The sequence below is a fragment of the Manacus candei genome, unplaced genomic scaffold (assembly GCF_025592945.1).
Source record: "Manacus candei isolate 608988 ecotype Guabito, Panama unplaced genomic scaffold, ASM2559294v1 h1tg000014l, whole genome shotgun sequence".
Taxonomy (NCBI): Eukaryota; Metazoa; Chordata; class Aves; order Passeriformes; family Pipridae; genus Manacus; species Manacus candei.
In genome coordinates this window covers 30,957,614-30,979,834 of record NW_026138062.1, presented here as the reverse complement: position 1 = coordinate 30,979,834, position 22,221 = coordinate 30,957,614, and the positions used below count along the sequence as shown (strand labels likewise).

General features: G+C 35.3%; 1 protein-coding gene across 9 annotated transcripts in view; it reads left to right on the top strand.

Annotated features, from left to right (window-relative positions):
* The window catches only part of NBEA (neurobeachin), a 473,668-nt gene that overhangs the window by 231,257 nt on the left and 220,190 nt on the right, over positions 1 to 22,221 (top strand). For all 9 annotated transcript variants that reach the window (XM_051778818.1, XM_051778819.1, XM_051778828.1 and 6 more), the window contains 3 exons: positions 1,095 to 1,159; positions 13,723 to 13,831; positions 17,439 to 17,605. In XM_051778818.1, the coding sequence (XP_051634778.1) occupies positions 1,095 to 1,159; positions 13,723 to 13,831; positions 17,439 to 17,605 (341 nt within the window). The remainder of the gene's footprint in view (positions 1 to 1,094; positions 1,160 to 13,722; positions 13,832 to 17,438; positions 17,606 to 22,221) is intronic.

Genomic DNA, 22,221 nt, shown 5'->3' with positions numbered 1-22,221 from the left:
GGGAGTTTTTTAAGATACATGACTTGGTCAAATCTGTGAATTCTCATATAATCAGTAAGAAGCACTTAGTTGATTAGTTACTAGATTTCAAAGTTATTCTTTGACAAAATTTCCTTATCTATACAAGGCCATCTTTTTTTTGCCCATATCAGGAAAGAAGCATTGAGAATTTCTACCTGATTTTCTTAGTCCTCAAAAAAGTGAAATGTATACCAGAATAGTTCTGTAACTGTAACTGTCTACCCATTTTTGTTTATAATGTGAAGTCTGAGACTCGAAAATTTCTCTATGAACTGTAATCCAGCTAATGTACTTTGATTTTTTTTTCTTTATAAGGAAAAGGAAGTGCTTATTACTCTTAAAGAAAAGTTTTAAGGACTTTCCAATGGGAGTAATCTTGACTTTCTAGAGAGATATCTCAATCTTTTTTCATCTCAAGTATCAGAAATCAGTTGGTGTGATAGAGACAGTGAGTTGTCTGACAAAAAGCTGTTTGTTATGCATTGAGAATTTTCTTTTTAACTTAGTGGTATATGAAGTAAAAGCTTGTTATCTTTTAATATCAATTAGGTGGTTTACACTGATTTGAAATTTGGTCTTGGAAATCTATGCAACAGTAAAATAATTTTAAAAAAACAGTTTGTGATCACTGGCTGGTTTTGTTTTCACTTATAAGGAAGAAGCAAAAATTGAATTCAAGGGGGATAGATAATACATAGGTTATTGTCTTCCCTATATAATAACATATGCAAGGTGTAACAATGAAGCAACATGAAGAAACTTCTGCTGTGGTACTTTGTTCCACTTATGTTCATTGGACAAGTGTATGAACTGGAGAAATGAGATGTGTTTTCTATTCTCTGGACAGGAAGAATATAAATTGCTTAAGGGTGAAACAGAAGACATAACCACTTAAAATTTATTTGAAAATCAGAATGAATTATAGTTTCTAAATGATCAGGTCATTCTTCTCTGGGGGAAAATATTAAGAAGTTCAGCCTAAATTCAGTCTCTTTAGGAAGTCATCAGGGTCATATTCAGATATGTGGTTTAAAATCCTTGGGTTTTGATCATGTTATATTTTATCTTCTTAGGAATGGCAAAATTCTATTCAGAAGAATGCAGGACTTGCATTTATTGAGCTCATCAATGAAGGAAGGTAATGAATTTTAAAGCTTTTGAACAAGTAGTCATTTTGCATTTATTCCATTGGGTGATAATACTTCTTCAACATCTGTTCCAAAAAGATTCTGAAAAGGCCATTTTAATTAAGAGATTTATTGTATAAATTCTTAATATAGTAAATATTTCATTTTGAAATGTGTACATTTTGAAAATTTTGTTTATTGACTGAAGGAAATAGAGTTCCCATGAACTGTATATAAGCTTGGGGTTATCTGAGAATTGAACCACCATTCTCCAGAGTAGCAAGGTTGTTTTACCCAGACAGTCCAGGGAGCCCAATCTGCAAACCCATCTGCTGCTCCATCTGTTTTAGGAGCACAGCATTCATTTTACAGATGTACTTCTCTATACTACTATTTCATGATGAATTATTTTATTTAGAATTTCTGGTCCAATTTGAGTCTGTAAAACATACATGACATTATGTTTATATGAGCTTCCTTAGTTTTGCAAATTTTTATGATACTTTAATATCAGTCCTCAAGTAATTTTGGTGCTGTATCTATGTTCAACTGTGTGCAAGTTTGTCAGTACTTCTAGCCAGCAAGCTGGGCAGCAAAGGGAGACTCTTCAGTCTTCCTAGTAGTGGAGTACTCAAGATAAACAGAGCCACTTCTGTAATGTGTGTGACTCGTATTGACCAATGCATTAGATCCAATTGAATCTACATGTTTTGTTATGTGCAGATAAAAAAAATATAACAATATACCCGTTGAAGAGATGTTCTCATTTTATGTGTGATTTCTTTTTTTCACCAATGATATCTCATTGGCAAAGTGAAGTATCAAATCTTCTCTTTATTGTAGGATATTTTTTGTCTAGCTGATATTTCAGTGGTTAAATAATGAATTTATTTAAAATAAAGTTTAGAAAACATCAGAGTATAGAAATATAGGAATATGCGTATTCAAAAAACAGGAGTGTGTAGCTTATTACCAAAATTTTGGCTGATGTAAATTCTCCTAGATTCCCCGTGCACACTGAAGTTACACCACAATATAACAGAGGGAAACATAGTCCTTCCATTGGAAATTCTTCTTGCTATGAAGTGCCAGTATGAGTTTTTATACTATAATAGGGTTCACCTGAGTGGGTCATGTACTGCAAATTATACAATAAATATTACCTGGACATAGACTGAATAATTATAATAAGGTTATGTTCTTGGATAGTAATACACAGTACCATTTTGACCTTTTTTTATTTTCTCAGCCAGGATTTTAAAGTCAGATATTATTGTATCATAGCTATTGATAAAATGGTCCTTCTGAACAAATCCTATATCTGCATATTTTTAGCAGTCAGGTATTAAGATGCCGGTGGACCTGATCCCCTCTAAGTGACTTTTCAAAATAAAGTAGTATTTAAGAATTGCTACTTAAATCCAGTCGAAGGAAATTCTAATCAAACTGCCCTTAGATACATAGATACATATTCCTCTGTATACTTTTCTCAGAAAGGCATTTTAGAAAAAGTGTATGTGCGTTACTAGAACACTCTTCTTTGCAATCAGCCCTTTTTTTTTTTTAATTTACCATTTTGGGTATAAAGATAACAATCCTTTAACTGGAAATTGTTATAAATATTTATTCTGCTTAATAGCTAAACTTGTGAATGCAATTCATCAATCATAGCTAGAGAATGCAATTGTGCCGTTGTCAACAATTAACAGGACATAAACAGTTGATGAATGTGCAGCTGAATTAAAGTGCTCCCTAGGATAACCTGAAATTATAAACTGGATCATTTAAAGGAATCTAACAAAGGATCTTTATAATTAAAACAAAGCAGGGTTAATGGGATGTAAAATTGCATATAATCACTGTGCAATAATGATTGAATTTTAAATTATTAAAATCAAAATGAAGACTAAGAATATTTTGAAGGACTTTCTGGGTAAGATTTTGAGAGACCTGGGTAATAAATCAACAGTTTTGAGGCAGAGCTTTCTTTTGAACATGGAGGAAAAGGTTTACGTGTAATGCAGAGGATCGTAGTCTTTCATTAGATGTCTATGTTTTAATAGACAAATCACAGTGCTACAAGGTGATTTTCTAAGTACTTAACTTTTGTTATTTCTTCTTGAAATAATTCAAATGCCTTTCTGATCCTTGACTTTATTAGAAATATTCTGAAATAAAATATTTCAGTTTAGTTGTTTTAAAAAATAACATCTATATTCCTGTTATTTAATAAATTGCATTTTCATTTTAAATTGGTTGATTTACAGTATTTCTGTTTTTTCTTGGTTTAGATAATGTTTTATTAGGCAGGTCTGAATAACACATACTTGTACAATTCAGTATACAGACACTCTGATACAACTTTCTAAAAATAGAACTGTTGTAACTGGTAATTAGTGTTCAGTGTAATGAGATCTGACTATAGATTTAAATTAAAACTTTCAAAGTCTGTAATATACCTGAAAGATTTAGTGACATCCTGGTTATGATCTTGAACTTTATGCTTCTTTTTATGAATGTGTGATGTTGAGGGTATCACACATGTCAAGAGCTTCACTGACAGCAGCTTAATTAGGATTTCAGGTTTACATTGGGGTATACACATAAGTAGGCTTCTTAATTTACGAGCTGGATGCATCTACAATGTTGGCTGTAAAAGGAGACATGAAAAGACTTTAGGAATGTTGTGTGAGGAGAGTACAGCCCACATTTGAGTGAAGTAGTGATGGATGAGGTTGAAAGAAAAGGCTGCATGCTGACAAGAATGAGATAAGATAGGAGCACCCACCTCATGCAAATATGTACACAAATGTATACAGCTTCAGCAACTGGGAGTAGAAATTACTCCACATGTAATCACAAAGCTGTGACATCATTGGAATGATTGAGATTTGGTGGGATAGCCTGCACTGCATGACAGAAGTGCTGTGACAGACAGATACAAGTTCCTTGGGACGGATAGGCAGAGAAAGCAAGGAAAGAGTGTTGCCTTCTCTGTGAAGCTCTTCAGTGAGTTGGATGACAATTTGATTGATAACTTTCAGGATAGGATAAGATGAGAGTCCACTAAGGGTGACATCATGGTGAGAGTTTTTTACAGACCATCCATTCAGGGTGAGGGAAGGGAAGAAGCATTCTTTAAGCCATTTGGGAAGGAAGAACCATTCCTTAAACACTTTGAAGAAGTATCTGGATCACAAACCCTATTTTCCCATGGGGATCTTTACCCTTCCCGACAACCTCTGAAAGTGCAACAAAGTGGGATGCGTGTAGTCAAGACAATTGCTGAAGAGTGCTGGCAATGACTTCTTGATGCAGGGTGATACAACTAAGAGTGACAAGCAGCTGGATCTGCTGTTTACCAGCAAGCAAGAATTATTTTTGAATGTAGTAAATAATGGTACCTTTGGTTGCAGTTACCATGAAACAGTGGTGTTCAAGATCCTGAGGGAAGTGAGGATGGAGAGTAGCAGAATACAGATTCCACGACTGCAGATTTTAGCCTGTTCAGGAAACTGATTAGTAGGATCCCATGGGAGGCAGATGTGGAGGTCAAGGGAGCTCTAGAAAGGTGGCAGGCTTTTAAGTACAGCATCGTCCAAGTGCAAGAACAGGAAAAAAGTAAATGTATCAATAGAGTGGTTTGGCTAGCTAAGGAAATTATAGTAGAGCTCTGATGCAAAAAGAGAGTGCACAGGAGGTGGAAGTAGAAGCAGGCTACAAAGGAGGAATTTAGAAACATTGCTTGAGCATGTAAGGAATGTTGTCAGGATGGCCAATAGTCAACTGGAAGTGAGTTGGAAGAGAACAACAGGAGCTTCATTAGAAGGCTGGCCAAGGAAAATGTGGCTTGTTGCTGAGTGAGATGGATGACAGATATGACTGAGGTGCTCAGTGCCTTACTTACCTCGTTCTTCATGGAAGTTTCTCAAGCCTCTGTCTTTAGTAAAAGGGTTCAAGGAGGACAACTAGAAACAGTGGATAAGGATTGAGTCAAGAATGCCTTCAGACAACTTGTACCATACAAGTCCATAATACCTGATGGTCTACATCTGATGGTTGTAAAAGTCCTTGCTAGGCTGATCACTATGATCACAGGTGCCTGAAGAAAGGTGAAGATAGCACCCATCTTTAAAACAGTCCACAAAAGCTCTTCAGTTTTTTTCTGTCCCTTGGAAAATCATGTAGCAAGTCCTTTTTGAGACACATTTCTGGCCACACAAAAGAGAAGGTAATTGAGAATAGTGAACATGGATTTACAAAAGACAAACCTAACTGTTTACCTTCTGTGATAAAACAACCAGATTTGTGGGCAGGGTGATTGCAGTGAACATCACTTACCTTGACACTAGCAAGGTTTTCACACTGTGTCCCACAATATTCATATATCAGAGTAGGAACTCTACATTCTGAAGGGATAGACATCTAAATAGATAGAAAATTTACTACTTAAAGGGGCTTCAAGGGTTGTGGTTAATTGTTCGTACCTTAGTTTGATGTCTTTGACAAGTGGAGTATCTTAGGGATCTATCCTGCCTAAGAGACGGATGTTACAGATATGCAAATACAGCCAGAAAATAGCACTGGGGAAACAGTAACACTCAGATACAGTATATAAATAAGAACAAAGGTGTTTGATTTTTCTGTCCTTGACCAAATTTTCTTGCTTTTTGTCCTCCTCACCAAGTATAACTTTTGATTGGAGGAATCCTTTATCAACTCTGAGTGGTTGTTTTATGGAGATTCGGCCTACTTGTTATCTTCCTTTGGTAGAGGATTCCTGTCATAGATATTTCTGTAAATCCGGGCACCAAATGTCTGTATTTTATTCCAGCTGAGGTGTGAGCTTGAACTCCCTGTTTAGATGTGGGTTTTTACAATCTCGTATTCTTTACTACAGCTGTAGTCCTACCTCCAGCTCTCCTAACTCCAGACTAATAGTCACTTTGTGTTAGGCAAAGCATACGTTGTTACGGTAACGATTGGTGTCCTTGTGGGGTCAGTACAGGCAGAGTTCTTAGATCTGTTAGAGATTTTGAGGTATCCTCTCACCTTCTAGTATTGCCTGATGAGTATTGCCTCAAAGGGAAGGCTAATTCTGAGATAGAGACCATCTCAGTCATAACAGCTGGTCTTGGATGTTATTTGAATGGTCACCATTTCAAAGAGACAGATTCCTCTTGATTTAGAAAATTCTTATATGAAACAGAAAATCTTTATAAGGAGTGGAAGAGATTCCTTTTACTCAGCTCTGAGTTTCACTGAGTCGGTTACAGCTTCTGTGGCATTTCTGAAACATTAATGGTTACTCTTCATGAAATTTATCTTGCCAATGTGCTCATGTTGTAGTCCAATAGCCAGTCTTTGCATGCTATAATTTCAAACTTTTTTCTAGCAAATTCTTCATCACTGCCCTTTTGCAAGAAATGAGACCTCTGTGTGAGACATTACCTTCTAAAGTTTATAGGAATTTACTTTCAAAGTATTTGTAGCAGTACTGTGTCTTGTGGAACATAAAACCTCTTCACGTCAGACTAATTTATGAATCCTATGACAGATACCAAACACAACTATAGATTTAATTTCTTATGAATGCCATTAAGAGGAATAATTGTCAAAACAACTGTTTGGTGAAAATATGACATATTTTGAGGCTGCTTTTTGGAAAAAATAATCTATGGGCATCTGATAAAAGTAAGTCAGAGAAGCATCTGTTTCTCTGGACATGTGAGTTGGCAGAACTTCAGGAATGAGTAGAGGAAACAAGACCTTAGCTAAATTATAACAAATGTTCATTTTGTAATCTGTTTTGAAAATTGCTGTTTGAGAATGATCTGCTTTTTTTTAGTTTATTTCAAGTGACAAAGATTGGGTAAAGTAAGCTCAATTGTTCTGTCTAGCAGCGTAACACTTATGAGCCCTCTTTCTCTCTGTGTGACATTATTACTGGGAAAAACTGACTGTGGGATAGCAAAGTCAGTTTAGGATAGTTAGCTAGTGAGATAAGAGTTTTCATCCTTCAGTTCTGATAGGTGTAGAAATAGCACCCCAATCCACATCTATATGTGTTGCAAGAATTTTATGGGTTTTACATGTTTTCAAGAGAGTTTGTGTATAGTCTTATCTCTAAATCCAAAACTCTAAAAAGTTCTCCCAGGCTCTGAGTATTTATCTGAGTGACTTCATGGAATGTGGAACTCTACAGTCCAGCCTTTTTAAACTCCAGTATCTGTAAAACAGAGACTTCTGATTGATTACACATACTTTTTCACAACTTCCTTTAACCTCTAAGCACTCCAGTATTCTAAAGTAACTTTACTGAGGAGAGAATTCAGGAAAACTAGTTCCCTGGATTTAAAATAACTTCTTATCTATTCCCAAACAATATTTACCAATAACTCTTACTTACGAATCGGCATGTCCTCAGACATACTCTTCCCCCAGTCTGCTGTTGCTCAGAAGTCTGAGATTCTTCCATTTTTTGGTAAAGGAGAGCCTGCCATTTACTCTTATTCCTATAGATACTTAAGCCCTGTCATGCTTATTGTCCAGCATACTTTAATTCTAGTTTTTACTTCCATTTTCCATATGTTCAGCTGGAAACTCCACAAGTATCTGTACTGAAGGATCATTTCTCTGTAGAAGGATTTGAGTCACAAGTGATTTCAGACTGCTTTGTTGATGGATTCCGTACTGAAAGTCCTTTGATTCAGCCTAAAAACAAGTTAAACCTGTTTCCTAGTAAAGGGAACTTTAACTGTGGTTTGTAAATTTGGGGGCATTAATAGAAATCAAGCTTGTCTGGGTGAAGAGAAACCTTAAGTTACCAAGTCAGTGTTTAATCTCCAGCTTATGCAGTAAGAATTAACACACAAAGAGGATAAGATTTTTGCTGATCATCAGTTCCTGGTTGAGACCAGCTTATCTTGGGAAGAGCACAGCTGCACACTTGGCTGAAGAAATGGTCACACAGGATAAAGGTCAATGTCTTTTTTCTTTTGGTAAAATTTCTGAATTACTGGAAATGAGTATTAAAAAGTACAGCAAGCCTGAGATGAAAATTTTCATGCAACTCCGTAGCCCTTTGGAAGCACTTCTTGGGTAGAGAATTATAAGTATGACCAGAAGGCCTGACTCATCACTGTCTCAGCTTTAATCTAGTTACTAGGTCTTTTGAGGGTTAGTGTTTAGGGCTTGCTAAGACAAGGGTGAATGAGAACAGTGGGTATAACTCGGTGACAGTAATAAGGAGATATCACTAAAGAAAATGTTTTATTTCCAAAGGAGAGTGAAAATTATACGGCTCTCAAATTCCACATCATTCCTCTGTATAGCAAGTAGCAAGTATATAGGCATTCTGTGCCTCAAGCTCCTTCTTAGTGGGATTGGTCACTCCAGTACAGGTTTAGGAAAGATATAGAGGATAGACTTACCCAAAAGGGAGTGCTCTGTAAAAAACTGTAGATGGGAAACAGTTGGGCAGATGACAGAAATATCAGTCAGGATATAATGGGTGGGTTTCAAACCTGCATTAGTATAAATATTATACAGTGTAAAGTTTTACATAAATATTTTATAATGTAAGAGTACATGGAGTTCACCTTCTTGAAAATATATGCTAAAGTCTGCTGATTCATCTTTTGGAAATGTCTGAGGAGGTAAAAGCCCAATCTATCACTGAAATTTTGTGCAAAATCATAGAATATAGGGCTAAGAAAAAGGGAAATACAATTCTAGAATTTTATCAGAAGGAATATTTCCATTGAAATAAGGCAGCATTAATGTTACTATGTAAATAGCGACTAGAACCTGTCTAGAATACTGCTGACAGCTTTGGCTATGCATTTGCAGAAAAGGTAAAATCAGCCTATATTAGTAAAAACCCTCTTACCAACTGTTTTGCCATAGTCAGAGAGCTGATTTACGTGGCCTAATAAAATAGGGGTAGATGGAATACTAGAAGGTCAGCAGAAGAAAGAACTGTGTAAACCTAAGGGCAATGTTTGCATAAAAGGGAACAGTAAAGGCTGCTCAAGAATACATTTGGATTGGAAAGTAAAAGGGTTTTAATGTTCTGAGACCCTTCCAAAACTGTGTTGGAGTCAAGAAACTCAATCACATTTTCATACACTGAACACACATTTCATGAGCTAGGTTTCATGAAAATGGCTTTAACAAGCTACAGACAGTTTATTAAATAGTTTCTAGGATGTAGCTGTGTGTTGCAGTGAAGGAGCGAATTTGCTGACCTAGAGGTCCTTGTTCCTTTCTCTTAATTGTAGTGTGTGAAGGGAAATTTTTATTTTTATTTCATGTATTGGCAGTCTTTGATACTACTGAGTGTAAGATTTCTCCTGGTTGAGATTCTTTCTGAATAATTTCTTTTTTTTTCCTGTGAGAATCCAAAAATAGTTGTAAGCCCTTATTCTCATGCAAGAAAATTCAGGTTTCTTTTTTTTTTAATTTTAGTCTTATGCCATGCATGTGATTGAGTTAATGAGGATTTAGATAAAATGGTTACTATTCAAAGGATGGTGACATTAACATGTATGTTCACCACATGTAAACCAGTTAGGACAGTATGCTGAGTAGTGCTGTGTCCATATGAATTTGAGATTCAGAGTTAGCTGGCTATGATTTAATCCAGATATAACAGTAATAACACTTTTGCCATCTTTTTCTTAGTAGAAATGTAGTTTGAAAATACATCGTAACTTTCAGTTAGAAGTAAAAATCAGTATCAAAAATTATTTGTAAGTAGGGGGTTTAAAATTCAAAAAGTAACAATTATCCTTGAACAAGTACAGCAAGCACAGAAGCAAGTAACTTTGCAAAAATGTCTGTAAGACATTGCTTCCCTGACCTTGTAGTAGCTGCCTCTCAATGATAAGATGACACATTTAACTGCTTTAACTTATTATGCTTCTGTTTTCAGCCCTACATTCTTGCACTTACAAAACAAAACATGCAGGCCAAGATATTTTGAGGCATTTTGGAGGCGTGCAAGATTTCTGAATGATGGCCTGGATTTTAAACCTTCCCTTTTTTTTTCAAAAGTCTGTCTGACAAGGGATTTTAAGACTAATGTGATTATTAATGGCCTTCTAGATACAAAAGCATAGTTTATCTAGTCTTTGGAGTTCTGTGTTAGGTGCATACAAGCACCTAAAGTAAATGAATCACAATATGTCCCTTACTAGCACATATTGATACAATATTATCTAGTGATTATATAGTGTTGACAGGCTGTGGCCTCACTTTGGTCATAATCCCAATTTGTTAACAACCATGCAAACAATTTTTCATCTTTTTCTTGAAGAAATTGCAATCAGTGATAGAGATATGAGAATGCATGAAACAACTGGCAAGACACAATTGAAATAATACTGAGATACCCATAGATAAGACTTTTGACAATAAACAAAAAGGGTGATAGCATAGTTTGCAATGAAACCAAGTAGCTTGGACTGGCCTTTGTTCACACTGCTTGAGGTTAGCACTTGCTAGAGCAGAGTGTCTTCATTCATCCTACATAGCACTTAATCCAGTTCTTCCCTGAAGCCTGTGCAGTTCCTGCTTCACCATAAGATATCATTATTATTTTATCTGTTTAGTTCAGATTGTTTGGATTAACATGAGGTTTACTCTCCTGAACGATGTGTTCCATGTGTGCTGGGGTATGGCATGAAAACATCTGCAGAACTTTCTTGGGTAGCATTGGTCTGAGTTTAAATTGATTAGGTTTCTTCACTGTGTCTCCCATCAATTGCTATTTGGATGATGACTCTATTTTCTGGATTGGAGTGAGCCAAAAAATTGAATGGAGGCTCAGCTAATGATTTCAGTGCTGTAGGCAGTCAGGACCCAGTACTCAGGCATGTTCCTTGATCACCTCTTATTTGTCATCTCCTTAACTTTGGACCATGAAGACTTGTGGCATTTCAAGGTTACCTGAGTATGGCTTAGTTTGGCTAATGTACTGTCCAAAAACTGCAGCAACTCCAAAGTTGTTCTCAAACACATCAGTTCTCTCAGTCTCTGCAGCAGAAAGGACCGCTAGAGGGATGGGAGGTCAAGCTGAGGTCACCAGCAATTTTAGCCAGCTGTTTTGAACCTGCTGCTGCACATCTATGAAAGTTTTCTGTAAAGCAGCCAGAGACTTCTCCCTGTGTATTCCCTGGCAAGAAGTTTATTTATAAGTTATGCAAATTAGCATTCTTTGGGCATCCATTTGAAGTCCCCTGTAGGTACATAAAAGGACACAGAGAATGTGAACACTTCTTACTACAGATAAATACAATTACGATGAATATGATATTTATTTATCATTGCTCGTGAACAGAGGCAGCTTAGATTTTTATGTGTTTGTTTGTTGGTTTTGTGGGTTTTGTTGTTGGTTTTGGTTGGGTTGTTTTGGGCTTGTTTCTTTGATTTTAAGGTATAAAAACCATGCTCAGATGTCCCAGATAATAAACCCAGTGGATTGAAGTTAGTCTTCATCTTTTCTCATCAGGTTCATGGTGGTAGGGAAACCTATAGCCTTTCACCTAAAACTATTTAGAATTAGAATTCTTGTCTGAACCACAACTGGACCATTTGCACTGTGCTCCATTTATTCCATAGGTTATTCATTCAGGAAGGAATGTGCAGCTAGTAGACACTTGAAATCTATGTGGTTTCAGTTTTGAAAGCCTAGCTAGTTGCTTCCAGGTCATTAATGTCATATGGGAAAGTTCAGGAAGACCTGTGATGCAAAATGTGATTAAAGATGTTAAATACTCAGTTCTTCATTTTAGACAAGCTTGTTTATGTCATGAATCACAGAATGGTTGATGCTGGAAGGGACCTCTGGATATCATCTAGTCCAACCCCCTGCTAAAGCAAGTTCACCTAGAACAGGCCACACAGAATTGTGTCCAGGCACCTTTTGAATATCTCCAGGGAAGGAGACTCCACAAACACTCTAGGCACTCTGTTGCAGTGCTCTGTTACCCCAAAGTAAAGAAGTTTTTCCTCATATTCAGCTGTAACTTCCTGTGTTTGTTCATGTCCATTGCCTGTTACCTTGTCACTGGGCACCACGGAAGAGTCTGGCCATATCCTCTCGACACCCACTAGTGTTCACTCCTAATCCATATCTGACGACACTTCTACACTTACCTCTTAACAATAAAAATCTGGACTCTTAACAGTAATAAAACACTGAAGCATATTTTCCAGCAGGGTAGATTAAAAAAGCTAAATTTTGAAGACTACAAAGTCAGCAACTTTAGTGTTTAGCTTATAGTTTGCAAAATACTTTTTTCTTTTGAAAATAGCAAAGGGTTAGATAAAAGCATGAATGCCCAATGTGAAACCTTGATCCAAGCTTGTTTGTCTTTATCTCTAAAGAGAGGCCCCTACACTTATGTCTTCCCTTGCCACACACACACATATTAAATATTAGTTCAGGGTAATTTCCTTCCTTCACAGATGGTAGAGCACACCAAAGAAGGCAAGAATAGGGTTCAGATCTTTCCATCTTACAGGTGTATGGTCTACTAATCATGGCTTTCATTTCTAATAATTATAATTTTCATTTCTGGTGCGTCCAACAGCAACACCAACCTTAGGGTGGAATTTGCTAGAAATCTCACATTCTTAATATAAGAATCTCTGAAATTCAGCGTGTTTCCCTGATGCTGCAAGAAGGAAAATCCCAGACCATGATCCAACTTGACACAAAAAGAAACAGTTCTTCCTGACCCTAAACAGACCTGTTGGATCATTTAATCCTGAAAAATATTTCCTCCCTGCTGATAAGAAGACCAGAGTAATTTTTAATAGAATGGCCAACCCTAGATATAGACTATAGGGACGAGAAAGCAGTTGCTTCCATTATTGCTGCCCAATAAGATGTTAGCATTTTTAACAACACAGTGTTGTTTATGCTGTAATTTTATTATGCATCTCATGGTATTTTGTGGCTTTTACAAAAGTCTTCATTTAAGGTGTCTGACTGACATCCTCAGTCTCAGTCCAGTTTTAATCTATTTTTATCTTCTTTTAAAGTAAGATTTGTCTAGTTCTGATACCTTGAAAACTTGTAGATATGGTGCACCTTTCACTCTAGTGTTTGAAAAACATATGAGAACTACTAATATTATTTTGCAATTTTAATAGCACTTTAAATCTTCAGTAATCTCATGATTTTTTAAGACTGAAATTGGAATACCTTTATTTAACAATATGATGGTACAAATAAAAGTTTAAACAATTGTCTAGATTTTTTTAAAATGATAGTATGGTACTCATATTCATATTGAGACTGTTGTTAAAAACATACTCAAAATATAATACTTCCATAAAGAACTTTTCCCTTCAATAATAAAAACGTTTTTCAATTTAATGACATTTCTTTGTGCTTTCACCAATGCAGAAAAATTTGGATCAAATTAATTTTTTATGTCAGCTAATTTGGCAATTCAATTACAGTAGTTTCATTTATTTTATTTTTTTTTCCATTTTAAGTAAATCTGATGAAATAGTTTATTTGAAGTACATCAAAAGGTTGATTTTGATTTTCTTATTTTAGATTATTATGTCATGCAATGAAAGACCATATAGTGCGTGTCGCAAATGAAGCAGAATTTATTTTGAACCGACAAAGAGCTGAAGATGTCCACAAGCATGCTGAGTTTGAGGTAAGCCTGAGAGCTGGTGCATTTCTGATTCTCTCTTTTCACTCACTTGTCACCTAGACTGTAACCCCACACAATAAGAATTGTTTTTTCTTCCAAGGAAGAAATTTACATTGAAAGCATTTCAAAACTAGTTTTTAAAAGCTTTAGTATATGTCAAACACAAGGAATGAGTTTAATTTCTCATCTTGTCACTGAAATTCATAAAAGTATTTACAGCTTGAAGAAAAGCCTTAATCAGAATGTCTAATCTGGTATGGTGGACCCTTAGGTTCACAAAGAACTTTTCTGATTTATTGAAAATGGTAATGCAAATCACCTTAGTAATTTTTTTTGTTGAGTTTTATCAACAGAATATATGAGTTGAGTAAGTAATTAATACACTTAACGATACTTCATCAAAAATAAGAAATAGAAATGTTTTATCAAACAAACAGTATTTTAAGGTCATTTTGTTAGAAATTCTCAAATTTTGGAGCACTCTAGGACATTCACCTGCTATAATTTATATATTGAAATACGATATTGCATATCTTTCTTGATAGTTAGGAATCATTGACCATTGACATTAAGACTGTTTAAAATGTCTGTTCAGTATTGAAAGAAGTAACAGAGCAACTGACTCCCATAACTCTTTAATGTCTATAATTCTTATTCTGAAAAGGAATTAGCATTCAATCGTTTTTTTTTCATCAATGAGTGTTGCAGTATACAATTTAAATTACATGGTTTGAAAGTGATCCAAATGTAAAGAAAAACTGTTTTAAAACTCGTTCAGTTTAGCAGATTTTCAATTATTTATACAGAATTAATTTTGTTCCTATAAGAAAAAAATCATGCGGAAGTAATGGAGCAAAGTTAAAACTTCATTTTTGACATGACTTTATCAAATATGGTTTTGCATTTTTATGGTGTTTTATACATTTCAGTATCACTGGGTTTTATCATTTCCAAACCTGCCTTGTGTTGGCATACATTTGTATAAATGTGCAAGCATACATTTCCACGTTTTAATGCTCAAATGACCTAACATTAAGATAGACTGACATAGTATTTATGATAATAAATAGCTGTATCAATTTATTCATCTGTCAGAAAATGTCAACAAGCAGCTGGTGGCTAGAAATAGGATCCAGTAATCTTAGTTTTGATGAGGTTTTTATCTTCTTGAAACAGCTCTCTTAAATGTGCACTTTGATGTACTAGTTCTTGTGCTCCTTGACCTATCTGAAAAGTGTGAGACATAGAGATATCTGTTGTCATTTTGAATACACATAACCTTTACTTCATTTTGTCAGAGCAGACATCAGACACTTGTCGTATGGGATTGCAACAACTTTATTACCAAGTTTATACTGGATATTTTGAACATAGGTAAAATCACATTTACAATTAAGTGTATGTCAGAGTGAAGTTTCATATTGCCTCAACAATAAATAACATTTGATATTTATCAGAGCATCATGCAGTAACCTAAGATGACAATGGAAGATTGAGTTATCTGCTCTTTGAAGAATACATTGAGGCATAAGATCTGTCAGAACTCTAGACAGAATGAGAATATTCAATTAACTTCCAGCTTCTGTTAGCAAATAGGATTTAGAATATTAACTAAATTCCCTAAAGGAATAGACTTAAGTCAGTCTTATTGTCTGGTGAAGAAACCAACATTTTTCATATATGAAAATTTTCATTACATTTGTCACCTGAAAAGCCTCAGATAAACATTTTAGATGAGTAGGATAAAAACTGCAAGTCATAAAAGAAAATTATGAAATGTAGACTGTGTTAAATGCGAAATTCCCAGGTACTTAAATAAGGTGATGGTTAGAATGTTTTATAGATTGTCTTTAATAATGGTATAATACAACTGAACATTTTACTATTCATCTACTTGAAAGCAGTAGGGACAAAGAAATTTCTGGTAGTTTTCTGTTACGTAATTATAAATCTGCCCTTTTGTTTTAATAAACTGTATTGGTATATGTTCTGGGGTTTAGTACATGTTAATAATTGCTCTTAGCTAGAGATGTGGGGGGATATTTTATTTTATTTTTATCCTTTAAACTTTAATTGAATCATTACGGGTGAAATTATTTGGTCCAAGCTGGACCAAGTTATTGTGTCTCCTGTGTAGTGGGGAGGCCCTGAACCAGCATCTAAAGTTTATCCCGTGACTTGTAGTCAGAGCCAGGGAAACTCATCCCAGAGAGGTTGCTTCACAGTTAACTATTGTTTTGTTGACCTTTGTAATTGTTCAGGAAAAAAATGAAAATTTAATTTTACTGTCCAATGAGCTGGTGAAATATTAACCTCATTACTAAAGCAGATCATTGTACTAATTGGTGCTTCACTGTACAAGAAGATAAATTGAAAAATGAATTAACCCTTTATGAATTTGTGTAACCATTGTTCTTTTCCAGATAGATTACTTGAAATAATGTCTGTAAACACAATGGAAAGACCACTGTTAAAATCTTGCTGAATGCTAATGTGATCTGTACTAAAAAGGTAGCGTGCAGAAATATGAAGAATAAAATACAATTTAGTATGAGGTTAATTTTAATTGCTCTTTTGAATCCTAGAAAATTGGATTCTATTTAGTACTGTGTTACAGCACTGAGTGTTGGTTAAACGTGCACAATAACTGAGTGCAATAATGTCCTTTAAAAGGTATTTTTTAAATTAGCTGTTTTGAGAATAATCTAGCCTTTTAAATTTATACCTAGAAAATCATAGTGGATTTTTTTTTTTAATTACTCTGGCTGCATTCCCTTCCTTTGGACATTTTTAAAGAATTTTACTAGGAGGAGAAATTGAGTTTGAACTTAACATGATTTTGACAAAATAAATGGAAAAATATTGTGTTTATTATACATAAAGAAAGGATTTATCAAAAAAAATACACTATAGAATGTTTAATGTTTAGAAACAAATTTGCATGAAGTCCAATAACCACAGCATTTATTTTAGAAGTAGTTTTCTCTTAAAGGAAACATGATGAAAATATTAGATTTTTAGTTTAAAAGATGAGCAATTTTTTATCCATTATGGTTTTTAAAAGTGGTAATATGTTATGAAATTTTTTCACGTTGTGATATGAAATAGAAAATGTACTCCTTAGTTTTGTAGTTAAAGGAGTTCCTATTTAGCACCCTTAGTAATAAAATAATCAAATGGCTTTTTCATTTTAGATCTTAATGTAATTTAAAAATCAAAACCAGTGTATGTAATTTTTTCTTGTATATTTTGCTATGTATGTTATACCTGTATTTATACCTGAGAACACATGAAACATTTACCACGAGAGGCTAACTTTTAATGCATATCCATGGTCACACATATACACACAGAGATATATGGCTAAATGTGGTTTTTTGCAATTCTGTTGTCTTTGCCCTTGCTATTTCAATTTTTACATGTTCTAAGTGAATGCTTTTTCATGGATAGTATATACTTGTAGAACCATTTCAATGGAATGGTATGACCTTGTCCTCTGAAAAGTATTTTAATGGATTCTTGTAGTATTTAAAGAGTTTTAGTAAATAATAATTTTAAGGCAATTCTAAATATCCTGTCTTTTATAAAGTGGATGTGCTTTCATTCCTAGTCGCAGTGTGCTCAGTATGCTGCTGACAGAAGAGAGGAGGAGAAGATGTGTGATCACCTCATCAGTGCTGCTAAGCATCGAGATCATGTTACAGCCAATCAGCTGAAACAGAAGATACTCAACATACTAACAAATAAACATGGTGCCTGGGGAGCCGTTTCTCACAGGTAACTTGCAAATGTAAAATGTGTGCGGCTTTAATCGTTGCTTTCAAAATTTGAGAGAAGCAGGCATTGTATAACTGAAATATGAATGTATTAGGAACTTTAATGTACTTAAATGTAGCATATGTAAAGCTCAACATAACTAAAGTGCAGCTCAATTCTGCAGGTATTCCTGTTCAAAAAATTAATTTAAAAATATGTAAAATATATAATTTCTTCCATATGTAACTGGTGTAGTGTTTGAGGTTTTAATCAGAACTGTATTGAGTACTGTTTTTAAAAGTACATTCTATTCAAAGGTGAAATTAAACGTTTTCATATGTCATGCAAAAAATCGGAGCCTTGCTCTTCTGAATCACAAAAATAGCCAGTGGCTAAGGTGCTGATCCTCATGAGGAAGACTTGAGCTGAAATTGCTCCTTTCCTTCATTCAGAGCCAGGTCTTGAACCTCGATCTGTCATGTGAGTGCCCTGTCTGCAAGAGTAGAGACTGCCAAGTCTCTCTCTTGTTTGTCCATTCTAGCCACAAATATTTGATTATTTATTCAGAGTGAAACAAACAAAAGAAATCAAGGTAGTCCTGCTCCCAGATACCCAAAATTTTACAGCTTGGTTGTCTACTTAAATCCTATTTAAGTCTGCTCTGAGTCAGGCAGAGTGGAACAGAAAGTTCCCTCATTCCTGAAAAACCTTTTCAGTAATAAACTAGTTGAAATGGATAGACTAATGCAAAAACTTTTTTCTAGATAAATATTCTTTAAAAATATATTTTTGTTTAGATTGACTACATATCTAAGGTTTAAGCCTATTAGAAAAGTTGCCAAGTAGTTTATTTGACATGTCAGATATAAAGTTTAATAAATACCACATATATTCTTCATTCTTTTTGTAATTCTGTCTAGTTGGTTCTTGCAGTTATACAGTGTTTAAAAAAACCTGAATTTTTTCATATTCATTATCTAAAGAAATCACTCTTTCCTGGATGATGATGGAGATGTATTTATTTTTTAAGGTGGGAAAAAAAAGTGTGAAAATTCAATCTTACAGAAACTCTGCAGTCTAACACCAGAAACATTCTGGTGGAAATTACAAAAATGACGAGTAGAAAATTGTGATATGGTTAATTCAAAACAGTCTTAGTCCATAAGGGATGCTCATGTTATCTCTAGTTGAGGCTTAAAGCTATATGTCTGGAGAGTTGAGCATGATGAAAATAACTGCAATTTTCAATCCTTTTAATGTCTTTGAATAATGAATAACAATTTTGTTGCTCAAGTTTGTGAATGGCTGCAGTCACTTTTCAGGCTTAAATGAGTTCCTGGTCACTAACTTTTCCATGAAACTATCTCTTCCTAGGGCTAGGTAACTTTTATCTCAAGGATTGTTTATGGCATCCTTAAAGGGCAACAGTCCATTGCTGCAGCTTTTTTTTTCTCTTAAGTCCATGATAGTTTTTGATGGGCCGTAACACAGCCTGACACCTGCGAGAAACCTATCAAATTTCATACACCAGACAAAAGAAACTTATTTTATCCCTGTCATGCCACTTCACCGATGTGTCTGCTTCTCAGTTACTGGCAGGGCTGCTTTCCCATTTTGGTGCTTGCTGTGTTAGGTGAAGCTGTTGGCTTCATTATGTTTTAGCTGCAGGCAGCTGCTTAACCTGGAGAATGGGGGCCATGGTGACAGCACAAGGTCTCCAAGTGGGGTTCCCTCTTCGAAGGAGCCAAGATGGAAGCAAATGGCCTTGCACTGGAGGTTTTGCCATGTGTGCCATGGCAGCTTTGTGATCCAGCACACAAGTGCACCTTCTGTCATGAGACCTAGTGGATTGTGAATGGGAAGGACTAGGATGACGACAGGGAAAGGGAGATACCCAGTGGGAGAGCTTCTGAGCCTTGTTAGGGACTGAGGTCATTCATTCTTAGCGGGCAGATCTGAAAGGCATCAAGGGCAGAAAATGGAGAGAGGTCTCATTAAACTCCTCAGGCACAGAAGGCATAAACTGTTTTTAGTTAGGTAGCTCCTCCAATTCTCCAATATGATGAAAATTGAGATGGGTTCCAAAATCATACACACCTCTGGTCTTGGCTGGCAGGAGACAAAACAGGACTCAAGTCTCTGGTTTTAGTTCCTGACAAACATTTACAGCATTAGCAGATTCTTTATTGACTGTACCCCAGGAGATACAGCCTGACTGGAATACAGAGTTACTTTAAAACAAATGAAAAAAACCCGGTTTACCATTCCAGACCTCTAGACCTCTGTAGTAATTCCATCATTTCTGTCAGGGAAAGTGTTCCCAGTTCTGAAAGTGCACTGATGGTCTCCTGTTCACCTTAGGAGCTGAAGACCCTTCATTGAAATGGTGAATTAAGGAGATTGTCCTCAGGCCCAGAAGGGGCAGGGGAAGAAACAGGCAGCCACTTCTGCACAATAAATACTTGGGTAATAGTGTTGCCCGTAAACAAAGACACAAACCAACAGAGTGCCGGTTTATGGGTGCTTTATTCGGGGCCCCGGGAACCTGCGGGCTAACGCCCCAAGTCAGGATTCCGACGACCCTCGTTCTCAGTTCAACTTTTATACACAAACAAGTTTACATGTATTCTCACGGCTAAAACAATTACAGTTTCTATAGCAACCCAGGTGCAGTAGTTTATAACAATTAACAATCATCTACTTTAATCATAAATCTGCTTAAGTTGTCCTACCCCCCTAGAAACTGTTTAACAGACCCTTACCACATCTAAGGTACAAATCGTTACGTACATGCTTGACTACATCTTTTGATTATTGTTTCTACTTCTTCAGTACATTCTATTCCCACGAACAAGGCTGCTGCTTAACTCACTACTGTAATGTGTTGCTTTCTAGGCCTACCCTTTTACTTAAGCCTTAGCCATTCTACTACTAAATTTAAACTGCTTTGCAACAATAGCAATGCCTTTGACATCCAAAATGGATAAGATAATGGTAAGAAAATATTTGGGCGAACATGAGTGTGATTCTTCAGAGCTTCAGTTCTGTATTGCATACACAGCTGCAGCTACTGAAGTACTGATAATTGTAGCATATGGTACTCATACATAGAATCATAAAATCATTTAGGTTGAAACGGATCTCTGAGATCATCAAGTCCAACCATTAACCTAACACTGTCAAGTTCATCACTAAATAATTTCCCTAAGTGCCACATCTACAGTCTTTTAAATACCTGCAGGAATGATGGCCCCACCACTTCCCTGGGCAGCCTGGTCCAATGTTTCACAACCCTTTTGGTGAAGAAATTTTTTCCAAATATCTGATCTAAACGTCCCCTGGCACAACTTGACACCGTTTCCCCTTGTCCTATATGTTTTTGTTTATCTCTTCTCAAGATAAACAATTTTTAACTTCTTTAACATTGATGCTCATGTTGCAAAATGTTACGTTCTTATTTTGTTAAATATGACCCAACTGTAGAGAACCTTTTTTCTTGTGTTTGCAGTTCAAGGCAATGAGCTTGTAAGCCTCCCCAGCTTTTGTATCTGTGTGTTTTGTCTTTGCAGAAAGCAGCAACCAGCATTTACTATTTAATCTGTAGGTGCCACAAAGTTTACTCTTGTTCATTAAGAAACAAAGAGACTATTAAGAAACACAGAAGGCTAGTACTGAGGAAAAACAAGAGGTTTGATGAATGAAATATTATAGTATTTTTAAATTATGAAATTTAAATATATTATCATAAACTGTTCTCAAAATCTTTGAAGAAAGAAGAATGAAATTGAATGGTATGAGTCAACAAAATATCATATGAAACCTTCAATTCCAAGTTCCATTATAGTTACATATAGAGAGCTTAAATAAAAATAACATAAAATCATAGGTGACTTGCATTTCAATTAGCTTCCTGATTATCTCTGAATTTATGAAGGTGAAATTAATTACAGGCAAATGCTCAACAACTTTAATAAATTCCTACAAATGCAGTAACAATGTACAACCAATCCATGTCCATACATTAATCAATCAGTAGAGTTTGAGTTGGTCTGAAAACCTCTTACTCTTTCATCTCCTGAATAGAAAGTAAATAAGAGTTTTGAAAAAAAAAGTTAGTTTTTATTTCTTGTCAGTGCTAGCATGTTTCCTTTATGTCTTAATGTGAAAACCAAAATTTTTTTGGCTGGTTTCTTGCAAGTGTGAGCATCAACTCCTCTACAACAAACGGAAATTACTGAATCATCTGATTTTCCTCTACATATCTCAGACAAAGAATAATAGATTTCAAAATAATTCTCATTATTTTGTTACAAATCCTCTTTGTACCCTTAAACCAAGCTAATTCTGTTTTTCACATTTTGGCAATTTGACACTTTTAGGTATCTCCATAATAGCTTAGCCTAAGCATACTGGTTTTCCTGTTTTTAATTTTAGCATTATACCAAAATTAGAATTCTGCAGGTTTTTCCAATTCAGATGAGAAATTGATTAGTTGTTTATTTCTTTGATGCATTGCCACTTATTCAGAGTGGATATGCAACATTCTGTTTCCTTGAACTCAGGAAGAATCAAATAGTGTGTTTCATAGCTTAACATTCAAAGCTTCCTTAAGCCAGCACTTACCCTTTAGCTTTTTT